Source organism: Ursus americanus, chromosome 13 (genome assembly GCF_024610735.1).
Source record: "Ursus americanus isolate L20-20 chromosome 13, mUrsAme1.1.p, whole genome shotgun sequence".
Classification (NCBI taxonomy): Eukaryota; Metazoa; Chordata; class Mammalia; order Carnivora; family Ursidae; genus Ursus; species Ursus americanus.
The window spans coordinates 14,796,751-14,809,377 of record NC_142139.1 but is presented as its reverse complement, the minus strand read 5'-3'; the positions used below and the strand labels follow the sequence as shown (position 1 = coordinate 14,809,377).

At 37.6% G+C, this 12,627-nt stretch overlaps 1 protein-coding gene and 1 non-coding gene across 2 annotated transcripts in view; one reads left to right on the top strand and one right to left on the bottom strand.

Annotated features, from left to right (window-relative positions):
* The window catches only part of TNIP3 (TNFAIP3 interacting protein 3), a 49,150-nt gene extending 47,418 nt beyond the window's left edge, over positions 1–1,732 (top strand). Inside the window, exon 12 of the mRNA XM_045798658.2 lies at positions 1,111–1,732. Within this exon, the coding sequence (XP_045654614.2) occupies positions 1,111–1,142 (32 nt within the window). The 3' untranslated portion in view covers positions 1,143–1,732. The remainder of the gene's footprint in view (positions 1–1,110) is intronic.
* Positions 1,733–3,608: 1,876 nt separating this feature from the next.
* On the bottom strand, positions 3,609–3,715 carry LOC123793409 (U6 spliceosomal RNA). The gene has a single exon (XR_006779946.1). It is a non-coding gene; the product is annotated as a U6 spliceosomal RNA (small nuclear RNA).
* Positions 3,716–12,627: the final 8,912 nt, after the last annotated feature.

Here is a 12,627-nt window from a genome sequence, read left to right as displayed (position 1 = left end):
TCTGATGACAGAAGTCTCTTCCCACATTCACCGCATGGGGACACTCTGTCTTCCCTGCAAGGAGTTGAAGACCTGTTTTTTGCTTGTGTTCACGTTTCCATTCTGCCACGGATCCTCTCGTTGGTCACAATCGCTCTTCGTCTGAAACATGGGGATAATGACCCTCGCTTCTATACCTGTTTCACAAGAGGGCTATCAAAACTCCAGAGGAATTAATTTTTCTTAATGTTTTAAGATATCCAGGGGTAGGTTTCATAAATGGATTAAATCTAAACCGTAGACCACTCAGACTAGTGGATTATGCTTCTGGGTCCAAATTTATGTTCTCACCATATTAGACATCTTTTTGGTGTAATGGTCACCATTTTTAGAAGAGTATTTTTTTTAAGTCTGGAAAGGAAACAGTTAGTCAGTTAGTTAGTATAAATGTCTGTTTATTCGAAATACCAAATACAGGGCAGCAAGTATAAAACATTTAATATATTCTCAATTGTTACTGTGAAAAGGAAAATACCTTATTTCTTGAAATTCGTATGTAGTTTTTCTGTCACCATGAGTAGATCTCTTCAATTTTATCTTCTCTATGGTGCTCATTTGTGGCATTCTATCCTAGTCCTACTGATATATACCACTTTTTTCAAATTGGTCTTCATGGCACATTAACACATCTTAAGTGCTGTGATCTTTTCTATAGCTTTGACAGTAATGTACCCTTCACCATACTTAGATTAGTTTATGTGGTAGTTATCTTCCCGTGGGCTAAGTACTAAACCTAATAGTAACATATATGACTTACTTTCCTAAGCAAATGCCTGAGCCACCAAAATGCCAGCAAAGATGAGAAATAGTACAGAATATTCCTCTTCAGGCATGAGTAGAACTAGGCCACAGCTGATTTCACAAAGTGGTAAGCATATGTCAATGCTTAAAATAATAACCCTCCATTTCCCGCCTCTTGATTTTTCACTGTAAACTTGTGGGAGCTCATGAATAAAATATTTCTCTCTCTCTTTTTTTGCCAGCCTCAAAGTTTATGTTAGCCCTGAGCCAGAAGAAGAGAAATGAATTTTTAATTTTTAATCTGAAACATTTTCCTGCTGTTTTTCATAGGCTTCTCCTCAGAAAAGAAGGTCAGTCAGTAGAAGCACACACAAGTGGAGGAACATACGGGCCAAAGAGAGAGCTTGGCTGAGGGCCCTCATTCTTCTTTTTACTGGTGGTGACTTGTGTCTGCACAACTGCGCATGATCTACTCCATGATTTGTGTGCGGTAGTGTTTCCCTTTGGCACGGAGAGAGGAAAAGACTTGGGACAGCTAAGATCCTGATCAAGTCTGAGAAGCCAGCATGACACAACCAAACACAACGTCCAGTTTCCTCGAAATGAGATTTGGCAGATGGATTATGCGCCATCTTTGAAACACTCTTCAGCATATTGCTGTTGGATTTACAGAGACAGACTTCATGATTTCAGCAACTCCACTTTTGGTACCATGATGTTCGAATTGATTGAAATATATGTTCCCTGGGGGAAAAGTTTCTGCAGGTGTAAATTTGTAACATTGCTCCCATTATTTTTGTAGGGGCTTGATTCTTTAGCCACTTTTACTAGATACTGTGTTCCTCATTGTTGGCCTTGGCGAGCCTATGAATAGGACTGAAGACATGTATAGACTTCCTTAAACTAAATGAATGGTTCAGTCTGAATAAAACGGTAACCTGGAAACTATGCTTTGAACAGATCTGTCCTTTAAAGTGGAGAGAAATTGTGAGCCTCCTTCATTTTTCGGTGGGATAGATTACGAAAGATAAAACCCTACTGTGCTGATGATGGCTTCGATGTGTTCCTATGTACTTAGAGTAGTAGTTCGGAGACACACGGATTTGGGGTGAAATCTGTTTTTTCTTCCCATGGATTTGAGTAATTATCGATGAACAACACGTCTGACTTCTCAAACCTATGAAAGTGAAAAATGAATGTATCAAATTCTACTGCAATTAAATTATATGGTGGCATGACAGATATCTAATGACTAAGCAGATTTAAAAGTATTACGTTCATCCATTTAATAAGGTTTCTGCTAGGACCAACCGGAGGTCCTCTTTGTGAGAAGTTGTATGGCAGGAGTGTGAGATCCGCGGGTGTCTGTAATCCTCGAAGCACCTAAGGAAAACCAGGAGCGTCTGCTGAACCCACAGTCAGAGAAAACAATCTGGCATACTGCTGAAACTATCCGGCCCCAGCTTCCAGAAGTTATACTGCCTAAATCCAGCTCAGACTCTTCTCTTTTTTTCAACTTCTGAATATACTTGCAGCTTTGTGTAACGGGAAGGTGAGCCAGCCTCAGAAAGTTAAATACTTTCAGCCTCGGTCTGGCTTCTCGAAAGATAATTTCTGAGAAAGAATTATCCTTCTCTTACATTAATTCTCTAAAGCTTTGTTTTTGCTGCTATTTAGAGACACATCATTTTTGAGCAATACTTCAGCATGAGTGAATCACAGAAACAATGGGGTTTACAAGTCAGTTTCATCGAAGCTTTTTTTTTAAGTTTTTATTTCCTCAAATGCGTGGAAAAGTCATTGCAATAACAACTTTTAGTGGTGGATTAAGTTTTCCAACTGAGATGTGCCTGTTGGAATAAAAACTGAGCATACGTACTAGACGTACCCTTTGATAGACTCATTCTAGGTCAATCCAACAGCAATAAAACATGATTTAGCCATCCTATTACTATTACTGAAGTCATCCTATTATTAATTAGCAAGTTGGCAAACATTGGCAAGATTATGCAAACGCTAATGTAATGGGAAAAACTCCAATTTAAGTGAGACCTAATTTAATTTGAATTCCCAGTAGGTGACTGCAAATGTGGGAAGAGGACCCCTTGTTCAGAGTGCAACAAAAGACAGAATTTCTATAAGAAGACAGATTTCTACAGCCCTGGCCCAAGAGCCAGCCAGTCCCTCCTGTGTCCCTCTCCCCAAATCATTTGTTTGGGGACTTCTGTCTCAGCCCACGATAAGGGTCATCCTCAGCTGTGGCACTTGCTGCATTATCACGCACAATTTGTGGAAATTATGTGAGGAATAGCTGTGTCCCTATGAAAGGAGAGGAAGTCATACCACACAGTCTCTTTTATCCAGGAAGTGGAAGACGAGGGCACATTTTAAGTTTTTGATGGTTATGGAGAACCTGATCTTGAAGGTATCACATGAAGAGAAAGGTGTATTCACCTTGTCTTGGTTGTGACACGAAGTCAAAAAGAAAACCTTCCTTCAGGTCTGGTTAGGTCTGGGAGTTAGGCCAGCCTCCACTGCTACTAGCGTAGATTTCTTTTTTACCCCATTTTTCTGATGCAAAGGTTATTTCAGACTAAATTGCTAATATGAGGCATGAACAGACTTGCAGGTGATTTTCTTCAGTTTATGTTCTGAGCTCTATCACTCAATGTTCAAGTGCATGACGTGGTACAAGTACGGCTCTGAACGGTCACTTTTCTGTATCCGTACTTTCAACGTAGCGCAGGCACGAGTGAGCTCAAATCCAAAAGACGTATGACCTCCCAACTCGGTGAGCCAATGTAACATTTTTTTATTTTAAATTTTTGAAAAATATGGAGCGCTTCACCAATTTTGTGTGTCATCTTTGCTCAGGGGCCATGCTAATCTTTTTGTATCTTTCTGATTTTAGTATATGTGCTGCCTATGTGAGCACGACAATTACTAGACGAATACCCACTTCGTTTCAAAAATGTCTAGGCAGCACCAGCCATCACACACTGCCTCCGCCTCTATGCCCTATTTTTGGTTGAATCCATATTCGGGGGGGGAGGGCAGAGCCATTCAGCAACTTTTATTCTCCCCAATATGGGGGTCCCTTTGGCCTCTCTTAATTTTTGCCGTTTTTCTTTCCATCTTCCCAGGGACCCCGACAATATTAGCTCCGAAGGAGATCGAGAATCAGCTGCATTGCTGTTGCAGCTACATTACGATCCTTCCTTCCCTGCCTCAAACTTGAGCTCAAAGGAAAAGAAATATTTGCTATAATCCCTACTTTTAATAATTTCAGAAATAATTTCTCTTGCTTCATTTCCTTCTTGCATACCTACTTCTTCACTCCCATCAGTCTTTCGGTCCAAGGAAGAAAGATGTTCTGGAGGAACGATTATACGCCCAGGATTTGTGATTTTATAGAAAAGGAAACTTCTACCAGCACACACTATTCACACACCCACATACTCATTCTACAATCACACCACACACTACACACACACATATATGCCACACACACGCACATACACAAAATACAGACACACCACACACCATACTGACCACATACAGACACACCACACAGACATACCCCACACGAGCACCTGTATCACACACTCCACGTACACACACACCCACATCACACACCCTGCCTCTACTTCCTTACCTACAGGTCTCCATTTTCTCCATTTGTGACTGGGTAGATTTATTCAAATGGGAAATTTTACACGAAAGGGTAATTTTTTTTTTCATTTTGCCTCAAATCCCTGTCGGTATAATATATGGCCAAGAACACTGACAAACTCCATCCTAAGCCTCCTACAAGAAGCAACAATGTTGAGACCTAGAACCAAATAATTTGCCAGTAATGGCTGAGTAATATGAGACTTTTAATGTTTATGGGGATCTGTGAATTTCACTAATTTGCATATTGCACAAATTATTTCAAGTTTAAATATGAATTTAAATTATAAAATCGTTTTTCTCTGCTTTCCTCTGATTTTATTACATTCCAATATCAGAAGGACAAGCACAATTTATGAGGCTCAGGAAATACTGTTTGGTAAACTAAACCCAACCCTTAGGGCTTCCTGGATGTGCTTAACTTATTAGTGAGAATTAATTTGCTGAAAGAATCTATCTTATTAACTGATTTTCCTGAGTCTGCCCTTGACCAGCAGGAGTGTGCTTAGATGGACTAGCAATTTCATTTGCACATCCGTGGGGGAACCTCATGGCTCCCCTCTCTCCTATCTGCAGCCAAAGTGTTCGATGACCCACATCAGTCAACCACAGACAGACACACACACACCACTGGCAAGAATAAGAATGAGACCCCCTCAGGGTGCAGTCAGTTAAGCTTCTGACTCTTGGTTTCAGCTGGGGTCATGGCCTCAGGGTCGTTAAGATCAAATGGGGCTCGGTGACACTGAGCATGGAGTCTGCTTGGGCTTCTCTCTCCCTCTGCCTCTGCCTTCCCTCCTGGCCCCCAGCTCGCCTAAAATCAATCAATCTTCTTTAAGAAATGGGACCCACCTACCCCCGCCCCGCACTCAGAGACATCTGTGCAGGCAGATCTGGTTATGCTGAAGGAGAAGAAAATGAGTTTGAGAGACTTGTTTGTTTCTTGGTTTCCAAACGTCCATTCCTTTTTTTTTTTTCTTTTTCGGATTAGCACCTGGGTATCCTCTGGAAGTTATCCTTTCCTCATTGGACCCACTTTGATCTAAAGTGCCCTGGCCTCTCTTAGGCAAGAGGCAACCATGTGATCCAAACCAGGCTAACTGGACACTCTGTTGCTGAAATTTGAACTTCAAGCCAGCATAGTCCTGGGGAGGCCATGGTCCTTGCGAGGCACTTACATTCCATCATGTTCTGCAACTTCCATGTATTTGCTGTGAGCAACCCAGTGTCTCGCCAATCAGTTCTTCAAGTCAGAGTTTCTCAAGTTTGAAACAAAAGAATCTTAATTAATTACAAGTGTGAGAGTTAAAGCTCAGGGACTGTCAAGGATATTGTGAGTAATATATATATGTTACACACTCACATTTTTAATGATATATTTTAAAGCGGAAAATAAGTCTTATAATAATATAATCAGATAAGTTAATTCAAATGTTATGCTTGCCAGTCTTACAAAATATTACCTTTCATCGTTGTGCAGTATATTTTAATATCTTTAAAGTGGAAAATGCCATAATAAAAAATAAAATACAATTCTTCATTTGAATTTTCTCCTGTATCCAAAAAGCCCCTTAGCAAAATATTTTAATGAGGCAAACTTGGGAGAAGTTCCAACGAAATAAAACCACCAAAGCCCATGTCTAACTTCCTTATTTCTTTTTCTGAAGTGCTAACTTGCATATAACTGATAATTTACATTTTCATAGGTTGTTAATAAATAAATGATAGGAAATAGAATTCCTTTGTGTAAGTACTATACCAAATGAATTCTGCTTCAACATCTCAGTGGTCTGATGGGGTTTTGTTCCCCCAGCATGGTTAAACTCTATAAACTTCTGATTATTCTGTAGCAGAGTGTTAATGCGAATACAGAGTAGCTCCCCAATGAGAAGTTAAGGTAAAATTCCTGAATGGCTTCAAAATTGTCGGAGTCAGTACAGTATTAGATAATGGATCAATTCTACACATGTCCTAACTCTCACCTTGATCAAATATCTGTTTTGAATGTTATCATTTGTCAATGTCATTTACTAGAAATTGCCTTGTTTTTATAAAACTGTATTGTGGGTGCAGTGATGGGTCATGCGAAAGAAACAGGGACACTTTCAATTCTATTGTCTAAAGAAAATTACTCTAGCAGCTGTAGGGAGGATGCACTGAAGCCAGGAGAGTGAAGCTCCTTTTAATTCCCAACATATTTTTTGGCCTTTCAGTGTCTTTAGAAGTATCATATTTTTGCGTAAAGCACAAAAGACAGTCAGAATTTGGCAATTTATACTGAGCAGAATATTATAATATCCAAGTGCTCTAGCAAAATTTTGAAAATGTTTTTTTTACAAAAGTGTATTCTTTCAATAATTAGCAGAATCTAGAATCATTTTCTCCAAAAGGACAAGTAACCTTTAATTTATATTATTCCTAGTTTGGTAAGGCTCTAGCAATATGACAAAAATCCATCTTTCCCATAAAACATTAGAGGTTAGTCCCAGAATATAGATTAATTAGTAAGAAAATTTATAAAATTAAAACGCATTTTTTATACACAAAGTGGAGAGCCAATGATGTTCTGACTTAAATTATTTTTTCCCAGTTTTATCCGGTTTCCCTAAGGAAAATTATCATTAACACTATTCTGCAAACTTTTAACTTTCCTTTGGACATTCTTTCTTGCTTCCTCACCAGATAATTTAGCATCTCTCTCCTTCCCCTCCTCTACCAACTGGGGAGATGGCATGTGCTAAGTTGCTTTCCAGTAAAATGAAAAAAACAATCAGGTAAACATAAATTTTTGTGGGTTTTTTGTTTGCATTTTGTTGTTTACCAATAGAAGTAGTCACGGTAGTTTAAGAACTTTTATCCTAAATCCTTCATCACAAAGAATGTAATGACTGATTATAGCCAAATTTTGTAGAAAGAGTGTGGGATTTGGAGTCAGGTGCAGATTCTGCTCCTGGTTGTACCAGCTGTGAACATGAACAATGTGCCTAAATTAGTGAACCTCAGTTTCCATAAGTGAAAAAGGACAACAAGAAAACACTCTCGGAAGATTTTTGTAAAAACAATTCGCATCAAACATGTAATGTTTGGCACTGGGTGGTGTTCAGTATTTGTTAGCTTCCTTCTGCTTCTTGTGATGGTGAAAGAGACTTCTCTCAGGGAGCATTTCCCAAAGTGTGCTTGGTAGGTGGGAAATAGGAACTATGCAGGAAAGTCCCCATGAGTGTAAGATGTGTTCTGTCCAACTGAGTTTTTACTGTAGGGCACTTCTCATATCTCTTCATGTGACATTGCAGACTGCAAAACTTGCAATTGTGAATTGTTCCCAACATGTTAAGATGTTAAGTTATGTTGATAAGGAGAACATACATAGAGTTAACACAAAAATCCGATGCCATTCAAGATTAATCTCTGCAAGACAGAGGCATAAAATTCTAAATTCTCAACTAAATTTAGATATATTAGGCTTATTAAAAGATTAGACCAAACACAGAAAGGGTTATGATGTTGCATATCATTAAGATTAACTTCCATAGGATGGGACAGGGTAGAAGGACAAAAAAGGAGGTACACAAAAAAGGAGGTATATACCCTGATGGGATGGACAGGTGCAGATGATGGGGGGAAGCCCAGCCCTGTGAATCGGTGTGATATGCCAAATAGAAGGTGACCCATACAAGGGAAGATCAATTTTGATGTAAGTCCCAGGAAAATCCAACAAGGAGTTACAATGGTGTTCAAAGTGAACATAACTAAAGATGGATCAAAGCATGCAAATCAAAAGGGCTTATCCTGATCCGGAAAGAGTGAAACAAAATGGAATATCTGGACACATTCTGAAAAAACTTGTCTTACAAAGATAAGGTAATAATCATGAATTTAAAAATAATTCTCATACAAGTTTCCAAGCTAAAAAAATCAATCAGTCTACAAAGGAACAGTAGAGGGATACCAACCAATCCTGGACAATGCAACATACAGGAAGATAATGGAGTAGGACTTGTTTTTCTTTCTTTACATTATACTCTTACTTTTCATTTACCTTTTCACTCATCTTTCACGTATCAATGTAAATAACATACTGAATGTATACAAATAACACACTGAAGTTATATTAAATTTTAGATAAATTGCTCTACAATGTCCTAACAACTTATTATAAGGCAATTTATAAATGCCTCATTTTGGGAGCACCTGGGTGGCTCAGTCGGTTGAGTGTCTGACTTGATTTCAGCTCAGGTTGTGATCTCGGGGTCGTGAGATAGAGCCCCACGTCAGGCTCTGTGCTAGGCTGGGGTCTGCTTGAGATTCTCTCTCCCTCTTCCTCTGCTCCTCCCCGCCTGTGCTCTCTCTCTCTCTCAAATAAATAAATCTTTTTTAAAAATTAAAAAATAAAAAAAATGAATACCTTATTTCTTAGTAATATATATTTGCACTTCTAAAAATACATTTAAGTTTTACCGTATCTATGGCTAGTTAGAATGTAGCAATGATACTGCAAGGAGCCTGTCTCTCTGAGAGTTTATCTTCCAATTTTGAAAATCTGAAGGTTTTATTACTTTTATAATATATAGGTCACAGTTGAAAGCCAAAGACTAATTGAGTAAGAAGTGTTTATTTTTGAAACCTAAGAACATTTTACATTTTGGCCATTGCACAAAATCCTTTTTATAATTTTTATTCTATCTTGCAATTCAAAAGAACTTCAAGTAAAACTCAGATTTCGTGTTTATCTGCCTTAGAAAAACAAATCATATCATGGAAGGAGAAACTAAATCACAAACGTGGATACAGGGTTACCAATCTAGCAGAATTACAGCTTTTTATATAATTTTCTAGTTTGTAGGTGCCCTGATGAAGCCGAACTTACATATGCCACTTTATGTGGAGGAATTTTGGTCAATATTCCAGAGTCAAGCAGCTCCAGGTACATTCTTGATATTCACGTCTGCAAGGCACCTCCAGGTTCCAAAAGACAATTAAATTGTTGATTATTTTCATCCAAGTTCCTAATTAGGTTATTTTAAAAATTAGAAGTATAAATATTCCATAGATATACCCGAAGCTCTTAAAGTAGCAGGAAATTAGTGGTAAAAAGCATAAAATCCAAATGTTTTCCTTTATAATTAACCTGTGAAAACAACTTACATATAACTTATATATTAAATATTACATATATTTTTAAAATAGAGCACAAAACAGACAATGAAAATATTCTAACAGAAATGTAACAATGAAAGAAGAACTAAGCTTTTGATAAACCTATTTTTTTCTTCTGGTAACTTTCTAAAAGTTCTTTTGCACCGATAAACGTGTCACCTGGTACATTTCAGATTTTTTTTTTTTAAAGATTTATTTATTTTAGGGAGAGAGAGAGAGCACCAGCAGGGGAAGGGGCAGAGGGGAAGGGAGAGAATTTCAAGCAGACCTAGCTGAAAACAGAGCCTGTGCAGGGCTCAATCCCAGGACCCTGAATTCATGACCCTAGTGGAAATCAAGAGTCGACCGTCCAACTGAATGAGCCACCCAGGTGCCCCATTTCAGATTCTTTATAAGGGATATCCAAATTGATTGCTAAGGATGTTACATGTAGCTTGTAAAAGTTAGAAACTGTCATGCTGGTGTGGCATTTGCACGTTCTTGGACAGAGGTTTGCTAGAATCAGAAGGAGAACTCAGAGTGTAGTAAGCTTAAAAAAAATTCTTCTCCCAGTCTCATCTAAGCTGCCCCTTCATGGTCTTCTGATTTCACTAGGCTCTGGGAGTAAGGGGAAAGGAGCTGGCAGACAGAGAGAAGATGGCAGGTTAATAGGTGAGGTCGAGAAAGGACGACATCTATGAACACCCATCGTCTGACACATTCGTGACCAAAACCGATGCACACCACTTACTTGAGAACCCCAGGAACATTATAGCCAGAAGCCAACTTCAGTGCCAGTGTCGCTGAAGACTTGAGGTAAATTCACGCCCACGACAAGCTGCATGGTGACCATCAGCCAGGCCAGCCAACAGAAAACTTCTCTGCAAAACACTGTATGGCTCATGGAATGAGTCATTGTTCTTTTCTGGAATTTTTGAATCTTGGCACACAGTTCACAGCCTAAGAAGTTTCTCTGTTCTTTACTAGTATCAGGTCAGCTCTGAGAACCCATAAGAGAAAGTGGCTGTCCTTGCTCTGCTATACTGGCCTTCACCAAAATCGCTGGATTTTCTTCTTTTACTCTTTACAAACTTTCTTAAGAAAAAAGCTGCCTTTTTTCCTTCACTTTTTCATCACTCACAATTACTGCCTTTGGTTTTTTGAAGATGATACTTGACTGAGGACCTTCTCATATTGACCCAACACCAGCCATGCTGAGCCAAGTGGCCCTTCCCTCGAGGGGTCAGGACTGTGTTCCTGAGCTTTCTACATGGCTGAGAGCACCTCTCTGAGCCAGACCAGCTCTCAAAAGCCAGAGCGGATCCTTATAGAATTTTGAAAAGAAAATATTGTGACCCAATATACTTGCCAAAATCTTGTACCATGAGCTCCTATGTACAGGAGCTCAGAAAATATATCATCCATGTGAAAGTCTAAAACAATATTTTAAAGATATTTTGGAGCTAAAGAATATATTTTAGACAGATTAAATAGTAAAAAGGAAAATATAAAACCCTAAAAGCAATATTTAGCAAAACGGAAGAAACAACAACAGAAAACCAATACATTCGATCTATAAAATGCAACCATAAATATGCAAATATAAATGAGGAAACGTGTAGGTAAACACCATAAATACCGTATGTGGTATTTACTTGTAACATATAAGTGAATATTTTAAAAACAATATAAATATGTAAAATCAAATAAACCAGAAATATATATGTATATCAAATATGGTGGACAATTATCTAATATGTCTAACATATAAATAGTTTTAATAAATCTTTAAAAACACATTTATTTAATAAATATTTGTTAAGCACTTATTTTCAATGCTACCTAAAATGAGCCTGGAATCTTCATATATTATTAGTGAGAATGCAAATTAGCTCACCTCTTCTGGAAAGCAATTGATGCCACATATCATGTGTTTTAATAATGCTCCAGTCTTTGATCCAGTAAAGTCCTCTTCCAAGAATCTAAAGAGCCAGTAATGTAATCAAAGTTCTACATGAGAGTTGTTAAATAAATTAGGAAACACATAAGAGCCATTTTGTCATTATTAAAATTATTTACAAAAATTTAACATAGTAGAATGTTTATTTAGCTTTAAGTAAAGAAAAGTCACCATTTTAAAAAATGCACTTAGGTTCACAATTCAATATCCATAATTCTGAAATTTAGAAGCTCCAAGTAATAAAAAGTATTTTGTAACTCATTTAATAGCAAAATAAGACCTGAATGCATATGAGGCTATTTATAGTCTTTATTTATCTTATTCATTCTAAACTTCAAACATTTCAATGTTATGTATTTGATTGAAGGGTCCTGCCCCAGACCACACTAGGGATACTGTGTAATATACAGTTTATACCGTATTATCTTTTTATAGCTAACCAGTTCTCAATTCCCAAGCATATTTTGGTTCCAAAAGTTTCAGGTAAGGGATTGAAGACCTATGCACAGTCTCAAATAAAAGAAAAAAAACCTTAGACATCTGTATATTTATTTTTCATTTTACCTATATGGGTAGATGGAAAGAAGGAAGGAAGGAAGGAAGGAAGAGAGGGAGGGAGGGAGGGAGGGAGGGAGGGAGGGAGGGAGGGAGGGAGGGAGGAAGGAAGGAAGGAAGGGAGGAAGGAAAGAGGAAAGAATGCAGGTACGAAAAAGGAATTTTTCTAAAATATTAGTAGTTATCTATGAACAGTGGGACTATGGGTGATTTTATTTTCTTTTCAATGTTCTGAATTTTCTAAAATAAGCAAGATTTTGGAACAAAAAAATTTAAAAATTTACAGAAACATTATTTTGGGAGTTATTTTATATTAGAAGCTCTTCATGGAAAACACAAAGATAATTTTTTTAACCAATTCAATGTTTGAATGATCACAAATTTAAAAATAGTGAAGGGCATATTAATGGATTCAGTATAAAAATACATGTATACATATATAGTTAATATTTAATTTTAATTTAGGTTGTATTTCTGTAGTCAGGTAAATACATACACACACACATATTACATATGTACAATTT